Raw genomic sequence first — 17,105 nt, forward strand, 5'->3', positions numbered from 1 at the left:
CACATGTGATTTACTCCAAGACTGTTAACTTCTGGCTTCAACCCAAAAAGGGCCATTAACAGCATAGTGTGATAAATGATCCATGTGGTATTTTGATAGAAACTTCAGACACCTGGGACATTTAAACAAACTTTAAAATCCTATTACAGTGAGATATTTTAACAAGCAAAAGACCCACCATATTTTTGTTTATATGTAAGAGTAAACAGACATAAAAAACATACAATTTGATGTTTGATATTTCCAACAGGTATTTTTAAATCATTATTTTGATATTAATGCATTACCAAGGGTGCACAAAATTTTTGGTCTGGTCCTCAAAGGAGTACCTGGAGGTGTTGCTCAGTCTCAATGCAGTTTATAGCATAGCCATCTTACATGTGGTCATATTTATGTATTCAGTAAAAAGAGAAAATATCCAGTGAGTGGCAGGTTTACAGGCACAAATGCTTGTTGGTGCCAGAGGTCAGAGGTGAATGGCTAGACTGGTTCGAGAAAGGCAACAGTAACTCAAATTGTTACAATTAAGGTATGCAGAAGAACATTTTCGAACGCACAACATGTCGAACCTTGAGGCAGATGAACTACAGCAGCAGGAGACCACACCGAGTGCCACTACTCTCAGCTAAGAACTGGAAACTGAGGCTTCAATTTGTACAGGCTCACTAAAATAGGGCAATAGAAGATTGGAAAAACATTGCCTGCCTTAAAGAGTCTCCATTACTGCTGCGACATTCGGATGGTAGGGTCAGAATTTGGCATCAACAGCATGAAAGCATGGATCCATCCTGCCTTGTGTCAATGGTTCAGGCTGTTGCTGGTGATGTAATGGTGTGGGGATATTTTCTTGGCACACTTTGAGCCCATTTTTACCAATTGAGCATTGTGCCAATGCCAAAGGCTACCTGAGAATTGTTGCTGCCCATGTCCATACCTTTATGACCACAGTGTACCCATCTTCTGATGGCTACTTCCAGCAGGATAACGCACCATGTCACAAAGCGCGAATCATCTCAGACTAGTTTCTCGAACATGACAATGAGTTCACTGTACTCAAATGGCCCCCAAAGTCACCCGTTCATAATCCAATAGAGCACCTTTTGGATATGGTGCAACAGGAGATTCACATCCTGGATGTGCAGCCAACAAATCTGCAGCAACTGATGATATGTCGATATGGAGCAAAATCTCTTAGGAATATTTTCAGTACCTTATTGAATCTATGCCATGAAGGATTAAGGTTGTTCTAAGGGCAGAAGGGGGTCTAACCCGGTACTAGTAAGGTGTACTTAATAAAGTGGCTAGTGAGTGTATTTACAGTATTGTGCAATCAGCTGATTTAATGCAGTTCTCGAGCTTGTGGCTGGTATGTGAATGAGAGAAACAGTGATTGCCACTATCTAAAGTAATATGGGAACATTGACATTGCAAACATGCAACAATTCCTTGTTTATTCAATTCCCACTTTATATCGTATTCTTCCTCCAACTCACATTGAGCATGGCAAAGTTGCACGAGCCTAAAGCATGTACTATGTTCTTTGATTCACAGCCAAATTAATTAAATACGAGGAAATGTAAACTAAATTTGAAGACTACCGGCACAGCTACTTGCAAAACAAATAACAAGTGCATTATTTTACACAGCTAACAACACATTTTAACACCTTTGTAATATTATTTTACTAATGATGAATGGGGAAAATCCTCATATTTCATTAACTTGGGTAACAATATTCCCAAAAAGCCAACAATGCTAGTATGAACAAAAAGTGATTCTATTGCATTGTATCTGGTGTGAATTTTTTATTTTAAACCCGAATGTGCACCTGCAGACCAGTCATGTGCTGCATTTTATCATTATCATAAACCTTAATTCATAGTGCAAATATTTTATGTCTATGGCATGGGCACTATAGCTAAACAAATTAAAGACTGCACCCTCTAGCATCAGTTGCCAGTAATGATCTTGAGGCACTGGAAGTGAGGCTTACTAGTAATTCCTACTAGATGACTTCAACAACAATAAATCTCATTCCTACCAAGGTCACGGCACCAATTTACTCTTTCAGTTTCACACACATTTTTCAAAACAGTATTTGATCTACTGTTTGGAAGTGCATGCGTAACAAAAGTTAAAGGCGTGCCAGACTGACACCAAAGAACAAGTTCTGAGGAAAGCTAGACTGTGGTGTTGCCACAAAGAGCCTTGCCAAGACAAAAAATTCACACTAGAACACACTGGACAGTATACAGTTGACAGCCAACTCTGTGCTTTTGCTTTGACAAGCTCCATCACAGACTCGAAATACAGAATTGACCATAAAACAACCAACAACATCTAACTAGAGGCAATAGCGTGAAACACAATGAAAAAACAAAAGCTGACAGTTGCTCAAAACCCACTTGGGACAACCATTGGCTGGGTGTCTCCCAGGCTAAAGACGTTCTTCTTCTTGCTAAAATACATTTCAATAACAAATGAAAACAAGTAACAAATAGCCACACCAAACTTTTCTTGTTGCATTAAAGCCCATCTTGGATGTTTTTTTTTTATCTTGACACAGTGCTTTCTGGGAACACATTCCCAAGAAGGAGATGAGAGGATTCCTTCTGTTTCGAACCAAAGAAGTCATCTGCATATGCATATCTATCTTCTGGAACTTTTTCATGAAGAAAACTTCAATCCTTTAAAAGATTCTTTTTCTTTACTCACCCAAATATGCGCAGGGGTTTTGTGGTGCAGTCTCTAGAGGAAACGTCTGTCCCATGCTCCAGCCCCGTAAGGGCCTCTGTTTACAGCTCCAGCCCAGGTGCAACCCAGTGGACAGCAACAGCAGCTCAGGTTCCCCAAAGTCCTCTGCTTTTCCTTTTAGCTTCCAAAACCTATTTTCCTGTCACCTAACGTCGATCTCATGCTTCCTTCCACCTTCCAACCCAATGTTCCCAAGCTCCTTTCTCTCTCTCTCTTCTTTGAGTGGATCTCATGCCAACTGCCCTTCTTTTCTTCCAGCGTACTCCACCTCTCCTCCTTCCCACTCTCTCCACCCCCTCTCTCACATGGGACCCTCCCTCCACACGACTTTCTCTCCCTCCTCTTCATAAACGAGCTCGCAAAGCAGATCAGGGCACAAGCCGACGGATGCCTATCATTCCTTAAAACAGAGGTCAAAGTGCAAAGTGAATGTGTGTGTGTGCGCTTGCGTATGAGTTCTAATGAACAACAACCAAAAAAAAGGCAGGGGATTAAAGAGAAGTTCTGCCAGTGAAGGGAGAGATGGTATCAGCTGGGCGGACATTTGACTGTTGTGGATATGGGAACAAAAACAAGAGAAACTGATCATCAAAAAACATCTAAACAAATCACGTTAGCCAACATCTCAACTGGAATGCGAGATGTTCCTGACATTACAAAGAACATCTTGCATAACAACCTTCAAATGGAATATGTTCTTTGAAGCCTGCAAAGATGCCAGATAACAGATGTAAAAATATAGCTGATGGTCGAAACACATGGAAAAAGTTAACCTAACCTTGACCAGACCTACATAAATTCCACCATTTCAATCTCAAAAGATTCTTGTACATTTCTGTTTAAATTAATAATGAGGTGTTATCCAACTGGAGATATTTAATATTGACAACTTCAGTCACTTAAAAGAAAAAAATAAAACATCACTTTATTTTGATGGTCCATTTGTTGAATTTAAGTTAGATTGCATCTACATGCCTGCTAATTCTCATTAGATTATAAGGAGACTGTTAAGTTGGGGTTAGGGTTAAGATTAGTGTAAATTGATATGTACTTGCGAAGTTTCTTAGAGAGCACTCACACTATGCTATCTGAACTGTCCCAGGCAAGTTTCCCGATTTGTTTGGTGTTCTGAATCGGACTCAGGTGCTTTTCAGTTGGCTGGCCCTGGCCCGGTTGGAAGAGGTGTGCCAGAGCGCAGTTCACTTGGGCTTTGGCGTGGTATGCTTGTAGTGTGGGTGCAAAGTGCACCTGAGCTCGAAACTGAAGGTGCAACCTCTCTTTAAGGGGACTGTTTCATGTGTTTATTAATCATTCTTAATTTTCAATGAACGGAAACTTTTGTAGTTTATTAAAGATGCAAACCCCTCGCTGCACATCAGCTGCACTTTCAGCAAACCTCCTAATACCTGCAGCATGAGGACTTCATGGTATTTTAAGAGCCTCAAAAGTAGTGGATCTGTTCGGATCTGTTCAGTGACTGCCTGTCACTGCATCCCAAACAACAACAAAAAAACACAAAAAATATAACTAAAGCAATATACACTGTGCTGAGTGAAAGCTAAACAGAACTGAACAGTCGCAAGGCCAAGGGAGAGACAGGATGGGGGACAATCGCTCTTTGGTACGGCTCAAAGCAATTGTACCTAATGTGAGTGCGCCCATATAGTCAGTCTGTTAAAGGAGAACTCAACAGATGTTAAGCAGACAGTCTACTAATACTCAAATAGACCATCAAAATAAAGTGTTTACAAAAAATTTAACAAAATGGTAACAGCCCATTAGAGGGGACAATTATTTGTGAATAATTTGGGATAAATATGAATTAAATAAGTCTTATCACAGACCCTTACATGAAGCAGAGTTTAAAACATTTATTTTTTTGTTTTCCACAGAGAACAAAAGCAGACGGGTTTGGAACAACATGAAGGATGAAAACTTTTTTTTTCCTTTTAAGATGCATAAGAAACAAAGACGTTCCCCAAAGAAAACCCATTCCTTTAAGTTAACCATTCAGTCTATCCAAAAACACTCAGTGATCAGCAGATCTGGACTCCTGCCCTCTGCACGAAGCAGAGGGTAATATACTTTAGCAAATCTTCATCCACAGGAATTTCAAGAATGCAATTTTATCCGGCAGAGTACATTAGCAGAGAACGGGAATGTGGAAGTGTGTAGCTTGTGTAACTTAACTACAGCAGATTGCACTATAATCCCATTTCCTACAGTCTGACACAACTTCTCATTCCACGGCAGTTCTGTCCCAAACCCCAAAACTGCACTGACGCATGTATAAAAGCTTCCTTTAAATTAGATGAGAAGCATCAGCCATGCTTCAGATCCATCCTGTGATCAACAACGCTCCAGATCTCTGCTCAACATCAATGCCTATGTATGATCAATCAGCCCAATCTAGCCTTCAAACACAGCAGACGATGCAAAAAGATAATGTGATTCACCTTTTTTTTTATTTACTGGAATAATGTTTTAATTAACTGATTTTTTTTCTTGCATTTCCATATGTTCAAGACTTTAAGCATGCATTACTGAACCTTCATAAATGGAATAACAGCAATAAAATCCTGCATGTACAGTTCGGTGAAACTAATTAAAGTTTGCTTAATGCTCTCATTACAAAACTGATTATTTTAAACGTATTAGAAAAACACATTCAACACATTTAAGAAAACCCTCATTAGCATCCTTGCTGTCAAAACATTCACTAGAACCATTGTATTTTTTTTCATATGCCAGCTTTGTTTAATAATTCATAAACTATAGGAAGACAAATGTTTAAAAAAAAACTCCACTTCAACTGAATAAAAACAACAGCACACTAGCCAGTTTTGCATTTATAGTACATAAAGCATAGTTCCCGAAAAATAATAAAAATATTAATTTTTAATATAAGTCTAATCACGATAACAATAAAGATAAGGTTTAGCGGCTGACAATTATACGCAAGACAACACACTGTGCATCCCCGAAATAATCCGTAACTTCAATCATTCATTTACGTTTCAGGTTAGTCCATTTATTAATCATGGGTCACCACAGCGGAATGAACCACCAACTTATCCAGCATATGTTTTACGCAGCGGATGTCTTTTCAGCCACAACCCAGCACTGGGAAACACCATACACACTTGCATTCAAACACATACATACAGCCAATTTAGCTTATTCAATTTATCTATACCGCATGTCTTTGGACTGGGGGGAAAACTGGAGAAAACCCATGCGAACACAGGTAAGAACATGCAAACTCCACACAGAAATGCCAGCTGACCCAACCGGGGCTAAAACCAGCTATAGCTTCTTGCTGTGGAGGCAACAGCGCTACCCACTGCACTTCCAAAATATATTGGGTCAATAACTTTATTGTTAGGGCAAAAACGTAAAGTAAAACGTAAAGTAAATAAAAAATAAAAATATATGTAATGTTACAAATATTTAAATATTTTATACATCAAAACACTACATATCAGGATTTCCTCAGAAATCAATAGAAGCATTTTCAGCATTAATCAGAGCAATGACGATTATACAAAACTGCTGTTTTCAATTGCAATGAAAATTTTACCGCAAATATTAATCAAATAATATGCAGCCCTGGTGAGTATGAGAGACTTTCAAAAAATAAAATAAAAAACACTAAAAATCTAAAATGTTTGATCGATACAACCTAAAGTGACGACTATCTGATGCAACCCGAAGTTTGTACAGTAGATGGGAACATGAAGCAGAATAGGGCATTAGAATAGAACTGGCTTATGCTGTAATGATATTAGGCTCCTTAAGCTGAACACGTCCTTCAAATGTTTGAGGAGAACCAAGAACAAACAATTCTTTCTTTCTGTGGTGCAGCAACTCTGAAATCCCCAAACCATGTAACAATACTGCTAAATTGGGGGCAAAGCAGCAAAAGGGGAAAACCGAAATGATATAACTTAGACAAAATAGAAACAAAAGCAATAAAGATGGCAATGGCGAAAACCCAAGCGAAAATAGCTTTGTGCTACATGGTTCCAACATGTTACATAAAATTTCTACATCCAAGTTGAACAGAAAACAATCAGAAAAGGAACTCTGACCTACTCCTCTCTCAACTTAAAGCATTCCAAAATCTTGGATATCTTTGCAAGCGTTCTGAGTTCAGCATCACAGTAAGAACACATGTATTGAAAAATGACTCACAGAATTGAACTGAAGCCCTGCTTTTCTCTGTCCCAGTTACAGCACCTACACTGGGCATCTTTCCAAAGAGACAGAACAGAATCAGCTCTTTGGTTCTGCCCAGACCCAAAACCCGACATGACCTGGAAAACAGCCTTCAGATCTGTTCAAGGAACCACCTTCATATCCTTTCTTAGAGGGCGACACAGAGCTTTTAACCAGCATTCTATTGGCGAACAGGAAGCCTTACACAATTACTTCTGAAAGAATCCCATTTATGGTAGTTCCTCAATAAACTGTGCACACAGACAATCACAAATTATGTTGTAACAAATCACAGTTGGATAAAAAGCAAAGTTTAATAATCATCTGTATTGTCATGAAAGTGATTTAATTTTAAACCATTCATATGTAAAATGACGTAAAATGACTTCCATGTTGCATGTAATTTTAATTCTTCTAGGGCTTGAATGGGCAAATACACTAAACATATGATAAATTATGACAACATATTCATCTTGGCAACTCAAACAGTCAGTTATGTGCTAATTTAATGGGAACGGTTAAAAAGAAGATGCATGTGTAGCAGCATATTAGGTCCATGCATTCATATTGGTTTGAGCATTCATTCATGGGTCTGTGCAACTCAAACTGTGACGGCAATAAAAAATGAACACAAAAAAAAAAATAACAAAAAAAAAACAACAACAATCTTTAACTGCTTTTGTTTTCATTTTTAATAGTATATGATAACAAACGATATTAGAAGATTATAACAAACACATTCAAGTTTAGGAATGTGCACTGACTGATTTAAATGTTTTTAAACAGAAGCTTTTAGTAGACTATTCTAAAAGTTAAAAAAAAAATAACTTTATACACCTAAAATATACTTAATCTATTACGTACTGTTAAATCCCTCAATAAATTCAGCTAAAAACTGGTCACAAATACCCTAGACTTTGGTCTTTTATTATTACTTTATTTTAAGTGGCTGTTAAAAACAGTGTAACAGGAACAGTATGCATGAAACATCAGCCAATATATATAGCTTATTTAATCAAAACATCTGGGCCTGACCGAATTCTTCAACTTTAAGTAAAGTTAGCTAACATTACACCCACAAGTCAAAAACAATAGGCATCCCTAACCTTCAAACAACACGCTTGGAAGAAACTGAAGTCACCAGCATGCAGAAATATCAATATTTAAGCCAATAAATTTTGGAAAGCACCTGGACATCACGTGTTATCACCAAAGTGGGTCTTCATTTGGAGAAATACCATTTAAGTCAGAATTATTAGTCCCCCATTGAATTTATTTTTTATTTTTTTAAATATTTCCCAAATTATGTTTAACAGACCAATAAAATTTTTCACAGTATGTTTGATAATATTTTTTCTTCTGGAGAAAGTCTTATGTTTTTTTTCCCCGGCTAGAATAAATGTAGTTTTAAATTTTTTACAAAACATTTTAAAAGGTCAATATCATTAGCCCCTTTAAGCTATTTTTTTTTTCAATTGTCTACAGAACAAACCATCGTTATAAAATAACTTGCCTAATTATCCTAAACTGCCTAGTTAACCTAATTAACTTATTTAAGCCTTAAAATATCACTTTAAGCTGTGTAGAAGCGTCTTGAAAAATATCAAGTAAAATATTATTTACTGTCATCATGGCAAAGATAAAAATAAATCAGTTATTAAAACTATTATGTTTAGAAATGTGTTGAAAAAAAAAATCTTCACTCTGTTAAACAGAAATTGGAGAAAAAAATAAACAAGTTGAAATAAAATAAAGCAAATCATTCAGGGGCTTCAACTTCATAATTCTGACTTCAACTGTAGATCCTTTAGAACTCCTTACTCATCCTTTATGTAATTTTTGATAAGTGATCTGAATGATTTAATTTATTTTTAAAATCTTAAATTGACTATTCCTTTCAGTGTTAAATAGTAGTACCATTAAGTTGACTAGACCCACACATCCCTAGTTAAAAATACACCAAAAAACTGCCATATTAGTTTCTGGCCTAAAGGAATCTTTTTCTCTCTGTTTTATCCCTACATCATCAGAAGCTCTTTTTGTTTAGCTTTTTAAAGACATTCTACCAAGAGGGAAAAAAGGCATATTCTCATTGTACTGTGGACTGTGAAAATGAAGGTATTTGGAAACAATGACATTTGTTTAACCATCTGATGCATACAGAACCAAAAGATGTTTATATATCAGTATATATCAGTAGAGATCATTTTGAAACCAAAGCAAGATAATAAGACTCATGTCATCTGTGAGTACTGCATTCCTGTAATTCTTTAAATCTTGCTTAAACTAATCTAAAAGATGTCTGAAACTCTGTATAACTAGCACTTCTCATGTTTATTTGCCTCTCTGGGGGTGAATATGTCATTAAGTCAGTTTAAATAGAAGTGTCTTCTAAATTAATAATGTAAATGTAGCAGACGCAGCCTTAATAAGTGCCATTTAAAAATGGAAAGGTTTCCTCGAAATTATTCAGCATCATTAGTGTCAAAACCGAGCAAAATAAGGCAAAACACTCACCTCGATTTTCCATTACAGAATCTGAGACACAACAACAAATGGATCCTGTAATTAAAGCAAAACAAACCGATAATTAAATAAGCTCTCCGTTCATTAAAAGTAGCACTCATTGCTAATTGTTATAAATAGATAATATGACAATAAGAATGATTTAAAGAGCCCATATTATGGGTTTTTGAAAATGCCCTTCCATGTAGTGTGTAACACAGCTCTAAGTGAAGTGAAGTGTATAGTGTTTTAAACTGTTGATTCATCTATAAAAGAGTCGACTCATAGTGCTTCAAACGAGTCGTCTTGATAACTAGTCATTAGGTGTTTCGCCATGACGTAATAACGAAACCAAGAAGTTGCACCCGCAAACCCGAGAGATTTGTAACCTGCGGCCCCGCCCTCTAACATAGAACCCCAGCCTGTGTGTGTGTGTGTGTGTGTGTGTGTGTGTCAAGTCCATCGTCTGTATTTACATTCACCCACTGGCAGCTAAAATCCACGCCTTACACTATCGAGCATGTATGCACTGTGACTATGTTTATAATGTTGATTAGCTGCTGGGCATTTCACTCTGTCTTGCGCTGAAGGCAGTCAGCATCAACCAATCATTGGACAGACTGTCATCGGTCCATTCAGCGCAGATTAACTTCGCGCTAAGGAGGGGTTTGGCAACAAATGAATCGCTGGACGATTCATATGGGAGTCGCTGGGATAATTAGGACAAAATAAATGCAGATTATAAGACCATGAAAGTGTTTTTTGACCTTGCATGCATATTAGACTGTTGTTGGAGACTCTTACAACCAAAATATGACCCTATTTCATGTATAATATGGGCTCTTTAATGAAACAATGTCAATTATAAAAGGTGCAACATCTACTCTTAAATCTAACCATATTGTTTCAAATATGTGACATTTCAGCCGTTATCAGACCTGTATATGATTTTGCACCTGAACACTTTTTTACTGTTCTACTTAAGGTAAAAGTACAAATCAAATCTTGTATGGTCAGACAATTAAACAATTAAATTAAACAGTAATTTTTTAAAGTAATATGCAGTGCATCCGGAAAATTTTTTCACATACTTTTCCCACAGTTTTTATGTTATAGCCTCATTCTAAAAATGGATTAAATTCATTTATTTCCTCAACATCATGCACACAATACCACATAATAACAATGTGAAAAAAAAAGATTTTTTAAAATTGTTCCAAATTTCTTAAAAATAAAAAAACTGAAAAATCAGATGTACATAAGTATTCACAGCCTCTGCCATAAAGCTCTACATACATTCTGTTTCCACTGATCATTCTTGAGATGTTTCAGCAGCTTAATTGGAGTTCACCTGTGGTAAATGCAGGTGATTTGAAAAGGCATACACCTGTATATATAAGGTCCAAGGGTTGACAGTGCATGTCAAAGCACAAACCCAGCATGAAGGCAAATTAATATTCTCTAGACCTCCGAAATAGGATTGTATCAAGGCAAAAGGCTGGCGAAGGTTACAGAAAAATTTCTGCTGCTACGAAAATTCCAATGAGCACAGTGGCCTCCATAATCCACAAGTGGAAGATGTTTGGAATCCCTACAGTGAAGCATAGTGGTGGCAGCATCATGCTGTGGGGATGATTTTCAGCAGCAGGAACTGGAAGACAAGTCAAGATAGAGTGCAGCAATGTACAGAGACTATAAATACTCTAAATACTTTCCAGATGCACTGTACTCTATTATATGCTAAATAGTATGTAAATAGAAAAACAAACAATTAAAACAAAAAGTATTAAAAAAAGAATTTTAAATTATTGTATAATCTAAAAACGATATAAAAATAAAAAAATGCAAAAATAATTATTTTTTGACTAATGGGATAAATGTATAGAATATATTTTTTGCATATTCTCTAAATATTTATGCAAATCATTATAGGTATAATCATTATAAAAAAAAAAAACGTAATTTATACTAAATGATTGAAAATTAAATACAGGCTGATCATGAGACAAATGACAAAAACACAAATCACACAAAACAATTATACTACGACACAAAAAAGACAGCTTTTAGGCCAACTTACATTTATTACATATTTAGAATATTACATATTTATATATACATTTAGAACATTTTGACAGTAAAATCTTTCTTAATGAAAATATAAGCAGCCTATAAACAAGGACCTTCCCAGAGTGAAAATCATTAATAGAAGAAAAATAAATCAATCAATAAATAAAAAAATAAAAGGAATAAATAAATGAATAAAATCTCAAAGATCTTGATTCGTGCGAGTCCTTTTATGGACTCAAGAAGGATAATCAAAGACACCTTTAAAAATAAATCTGTTGAGAATGAATGGCAGACGTACACTGGTGAAGGTCATTGGCGTTGTAAGGGTGGTCGTCTGTAGTGCCTCTGTCCGTCTATATCAGTGGGTTCAGGGCAGCAGACCATGTGTATTCGCTCATCTCCAGGGGTCTCCTGTAATACAGAAAAATACTCACTTTACCAAAGGACAAACATCACAGGTTCACAGGTTCACATCACAGTTATCACAGGTTCAGGGGAAATCAGTAAACAGTATCATCCTCATCAGCCTTGAAAATCTATGAATAATACTTCAAGTGTAAACTTTCAATATTTATTCATACTTCAAATCTGTATAACTGTCTTTCTGTTGAACACAAACAGTTGTGTTCAACTGAAGAAAAAAACAGACCAGTTTGGAACAAGTAAAGGGTGAGTAAATAATGACAGAATTTTCAGAGTTTTGGTTCCTTTAAGTAGTAAGAACTTCATCCAACATTAGGCATATCAAGGATTAATCCATGATCAATATATTGTTGTTAAACATATAAATCAATACATCATATCAATTGCTAGTTAAACACAGTCATCATTAACATACATTGTTCCATTTTTTATTGTCAAAATAAAATAAAGATGTATGAATCATTTGGAATGCATGGTTTGTTAGAATTTGACAATGTTTGGCTGAGATACAGCTACTTGAAAATCTAGAATCAGAGAGCTACAAAAAAATATCAAGAAAAATCCCTTTCAATTGATCCAGATTAAGTTCTTAGTAATGTATAATAATACTAATGAAAAAAAAAGTTTTGATTATATATATATATATATATATATATATATATATATATATATATATATATATATATATATATATATATATATATATATATATATATATATATATATATATATATATATATATATATATATATGCTAGGAAATGTACTTAATGCTGTAATGTGAAGCGGCGCGCTGACAAAGAAGAGTGCAGATCAAGGTTTATTATGCAGAGAATGGTCAAGCAAGGAACAGTCAACACAGGAGCAAACAGATGTACACAAGCAATCCAGAGTCATGGTCAATAAACAGGCAGATGCTCAAAAGGCAGGCAAGCGCATCGTAATGTTCACAGTTCAGTATAACAAGACTCAGCAAAGTCTGTGTCTTAGTGTGTTGTATAAATAGTCCAACTAATCAGTCTTTGAGCAGCTTCAGCTGTGAAAGTTAGCAATCAGCCAGGATTAGGAACCGGTGTGTGTTTGTGCAGTGCATGACTGGATCTTGTAGTCCATATAATAGCGAATATGTAGTTCTATGCGATACTGTGTGTAGTTCTAAAGCAAAATCTGCACAGGCTGGATCACTGGTGATCATGACAAATGTCTTCATGAAATATTCCAATGATTTTTGAAATGAAAGGAAAATAATAATTGTGACTGGTACAAAGTATTTTTGGCTATTAAACAAATTTTGTTGGTAGACATTTATGTGATACATATGTATTAGATACTTGGAAAAATATTCTTAATTTGACGCTATTTTATTTTGGTAATCAGTCACCAGAATAATTTAATTTGTGTGTGCTTTTGATAGAACATTTTGCAGAAAATTCAAAATTTCAAGATTTTTATTAATATCCAAAATAGTACGTTAGTAAGTCTGCTACTGACATGTTAAATACTAGTCATAAAGAATTTAAATCAATCTAAATGATCAATCAAGTAAATTTACAGTAAAAACATTTACGTTTGGTTGAGGGATGATTGCATTTAGACATCCTGTCATGCAACGATTAATTTCCATACGACACACATATTATATTATGTTTACTGACAAATCATTAAGTTGATGATAAATCATGGGAATTTCTAGAACAAAGAAAGGAAAAAAGAAAACATCCATATTTGACCTGAAAAACAGATGTCACACTTTATTGCACATCCAGTGTTTCCTCTAGGATTTTTTACAGCTGTGGCAGCAGGCCTTTTTTTACACAGATTTACCAACTACCTGTGGCGTTATTTCGATGACAAATGTCATGAGTGCAGTATTACAATTCGAGATTGCGTTTATGTAATAGCCTACAGCATGCGAATCTCTGTGCTTGCCCGCCGATTTTCTCTGCTCGTGCACAAAACTTCCTGCGCACTCTCAAATAAACACTGCTGAAGTGCGATTTAGTGCATTTATGTAACTATGTCCCTAACATTTATTAGATTTGCTAGGAATGTTTGTGAATGTCTTAAATAGACCTACTGTACAGAGCGACATTAATGCGTCCTGAAGTAAGGTGAAACGGCTACACGTCGTGTTTGCTGGCCTTACGCATCACACACCTGTCAGTCAGTCGGTACGTAACCTTAAAGAGTTAAACAAACAGCGCACAGCACTACTACGGTTACAGAAAAACTTGCTCTGTTATAATTTACTTAACTTTTAATACGTTTTGGTGCAATTATCACCCGCTATTAAGGAAACACGACAATGTTTTGAATAAGAAGCTGTAGTGTAGCTGTGGCGGGACAAATTTAGGCGTGGTGCCCAGCCATGGAAGAATGAATGTAGCGGAAACCATGACATCTAATGTGACAAAAAAAAAAAAAACAGCCATTTGTTTAAAACATCACCAGCGAGCCTAAAAAAAGCTAAATTACGAGAAGAAGAGCACAAGAAATGACCTCAAATAGAAGATTGGCAATTATCTGAAAGGCATAGATGGAGAGGATTGATAACACAGGCAAATAAAATGAGCGAAGAGAGCTAACAGAGGGATACAAAAAACAGACAGGACACATCAGGCTGTAATGGACTGTCAGTAGAAGTGGAGGATGGATGAATGGAGGAGAGAGAAATGCTAATGAATATCTCCTGGGGCATCGATCGATTCAACCAGAGCACAGACAGACCTCAGCCTCACTAAACTTCCACTTCTGCTTCGTCCCAATGAGAGATAAGAAGACACTGCATTTACCTGAGCTCAGTGGATGAGTTTTGTGTGATATGTCTTGTAAAAAATTTTTTTATTAAAGGTTGACAAAAAAAAAAAACAGACAGAGACAATAGAATAGGCAGTATAAGTATGGCTTGTATAGAGAAGAGTGTGGTGTGTTTTGATGGGGAATTTCTTTCATGGTTGATTAAGCATGGATATTATAACTCTGCATCGCTTCGAGACATCATTTTAGTGTAAATATATCGTCATAGAACTAAAAATCAGCTATTATATGGACTACAACTTCCAGTCATGCACTGCACACACACACACCGGTTCCTAATCCTGCCTGATTGCTAACTTGAAGCTGTTCAAAGTTAGTTGGACTATTTTTACAGCACACTAACTGACTTTATGACATATTTAGATAAATATGATTTAGCTTTCTGACATTCTAATCAACAGAATGATGCTCTTTGTGACAATACACTCTTAGAAAAAGCTACAGGAGTTGTCACTAGGGCAGTGCCCTTTTAAAAAGTACATATTTGTACCTAAAGGGTCCATAATGGTATCTCAGAGGTACTTGGGTAAATTTGGGCACTAATATGCACCTTTGAGGTACCACCACTGTGGAGTTTGGGTACAAATATGTAGGCTATCTTTTTACAATCATAAGGGGGGGTCTCCCTACACCACCACCAGTGTGCAGCATCCGTTTGGATGATGCCACGGCAGCCACAGGACAACGGCGCCAGTGCACTCACCAAACACCAGCTATTGGTGGAGTGGAGCGACAGTGATACAGCCAATTCAGTGGATGGGGATGATCAGGAGGCCGTGATGGCTAAGAGCCGAGAGGGAATTTGGCCAGGACACCGGGAACACATCCTACTTTTTACGAGAAGTGCCATGGGATTTTTAATGACCACAGTCAGAACCTCGGTTTACTATCTCATCTGAATGACGGCACCCACTGACAGAATTGTGTCCCCTTTACTTTACTGGGGCATTAGGACTCGCACAGTGTCACCTGCTGACCTCACTATCAACACTTCCAACATCAACCTAGTTTTTCCATGTGGTCTCTTATCCAGGTACCAGGCTCAGCCCTTCTTAAGGTTGATTTATACGCGCAAGCTCAGTGACTGGTCGGCTTGGTATCGCTGACGAGTCTTGGGATGCTGGGTAAAATGGCTGTGGCCTTTTGAAAAGGTTCTTCCCCAGTGACAGCTCCTGTACCTTTATTTCTGAAAGTGTGTTTTATTGTTAATTATTACCTATTTTTACCAGATTTTGCTTAATATGCAAAATATTCTGTGGATTTTTGGGAATAAAACACTTTTAGGGATTTTGACATTTTATTGTGAAATATTATGATAATATTAAATAGCTAAGTTTTCTGTTTTTCTTTTACCATAATTTTTTAGCATTTAGATTTTTGAAAATAGTAGTAACCAAAACAACAAAATACCACAAATTCCACAATTTTTAACCTAAACTAACTTGTACTTCATTAAAAAAAATTTACAAATAGTTTGCTGAAAAAGAATAGGTAAAAACCTTGTGGTCTGAAAAATAGTGGCAATAAGTTAATTAAATAAATAAACTTGTATTTCCAAGCTACACTGTTATCCTTAAGAACCTCTTATGTAATTAAATGTTTTTTTTGTTCTAAATATGCCTGAAAAGATTTTTCAGGAAACTAAATTAATAGTAGACTCAATGACATATTAGTGAGTGTGTTAAGTTAATTATGCTAAACATTTAAGAAAACAAAAAAGAATACAAGGAAGTAAACGGAACACATTCTAAACCTACACTCTTTTAATCCTTTTTAACCATATTGCAGATATAAAGCAAATATGTACAATTGAAGTCAGAGTAATATTTTTTCTCCTGAAGAAAGTCTTATTTGATTTATTTTGGCTGGAATAAAAGCAGTTATTAATTTTTTTAACACCATTTTAAGGACAAAATTATTAGCCCCTTTAAGCAATTTTTTTTTAGTCGACAGAACAAACCATCATTATACAATAACTTGTCTAATTACCCTAACCTGCCAAGTTAACCTAGCTAAGTCTTTAAATATCACTTTAAGCTGTATAGAAGTACCTTGAAAAGTATCTAGTCAAATATTATTTACTGTCATCATGACAAAGATAAAATAAATCAGCTATGAGAAATTTCTTTCATTCATACATTTTCTTTATAGCTTAGTCCATTAATTAATCCAGGGTCGCCACAGTGGAATGAACCGCCAACTAAACCAGCACACGTTTTATGCAGCGGATGCCCTTCCTGCTGCAACCCATCTCCAGAATACATCCATACACACTCATACACTACCGAAATTATAGCTTACCTAATTCACCTCTACAGC

At 36.0% G+C, this 17,105-nt stretch overlaps 1 protein-coding gene across 12 annotated transcripts in view; it reads right to left on the reverse strand.

Annotated features, from left to right (window-relative positions):
* phactr4b (phosphatase and actin regulator 4b) overlaps positions 1-17,105 on the reverse strand; it is a 91,511-nt gene that overhangs the window by 60,964 nt on the left and 13,442 nt on the right. For 8 of the 12 annotated variants that reach the window (XR_015510336.1, XM_087285403.1, XM_087285397.1 and 5 more), the window contains 2 exon segments: positions 11,846-11,958; positions 9,490-9,534 (listed from right to left, as the gene is read on the reverse strand). Coding sequence is in view for 11 of the 12 variants with exons in the window: in XM_087285403.1 (XP_087141529.1) it covers positions 9,490-9,502 (13 nt within the window). In the remaining variant the exon portion in view is untranslated. 12 annotated transcript variants of the gene reach the window in all.

This window comes from Danio rerio, chromosome 16 (genome assembly GCF_052040795.2).
Source record: "Danio rerio strain M-AB ecotype USA chromosome 16, GRCz13ab, whole genome shotgun sequence".
Taxonomy (NCBI): Eukaryota; Metazoa; Chordata; class Actinopteri; order Cypriniformes; family Danionidae; genus Danio; species Danio rerio.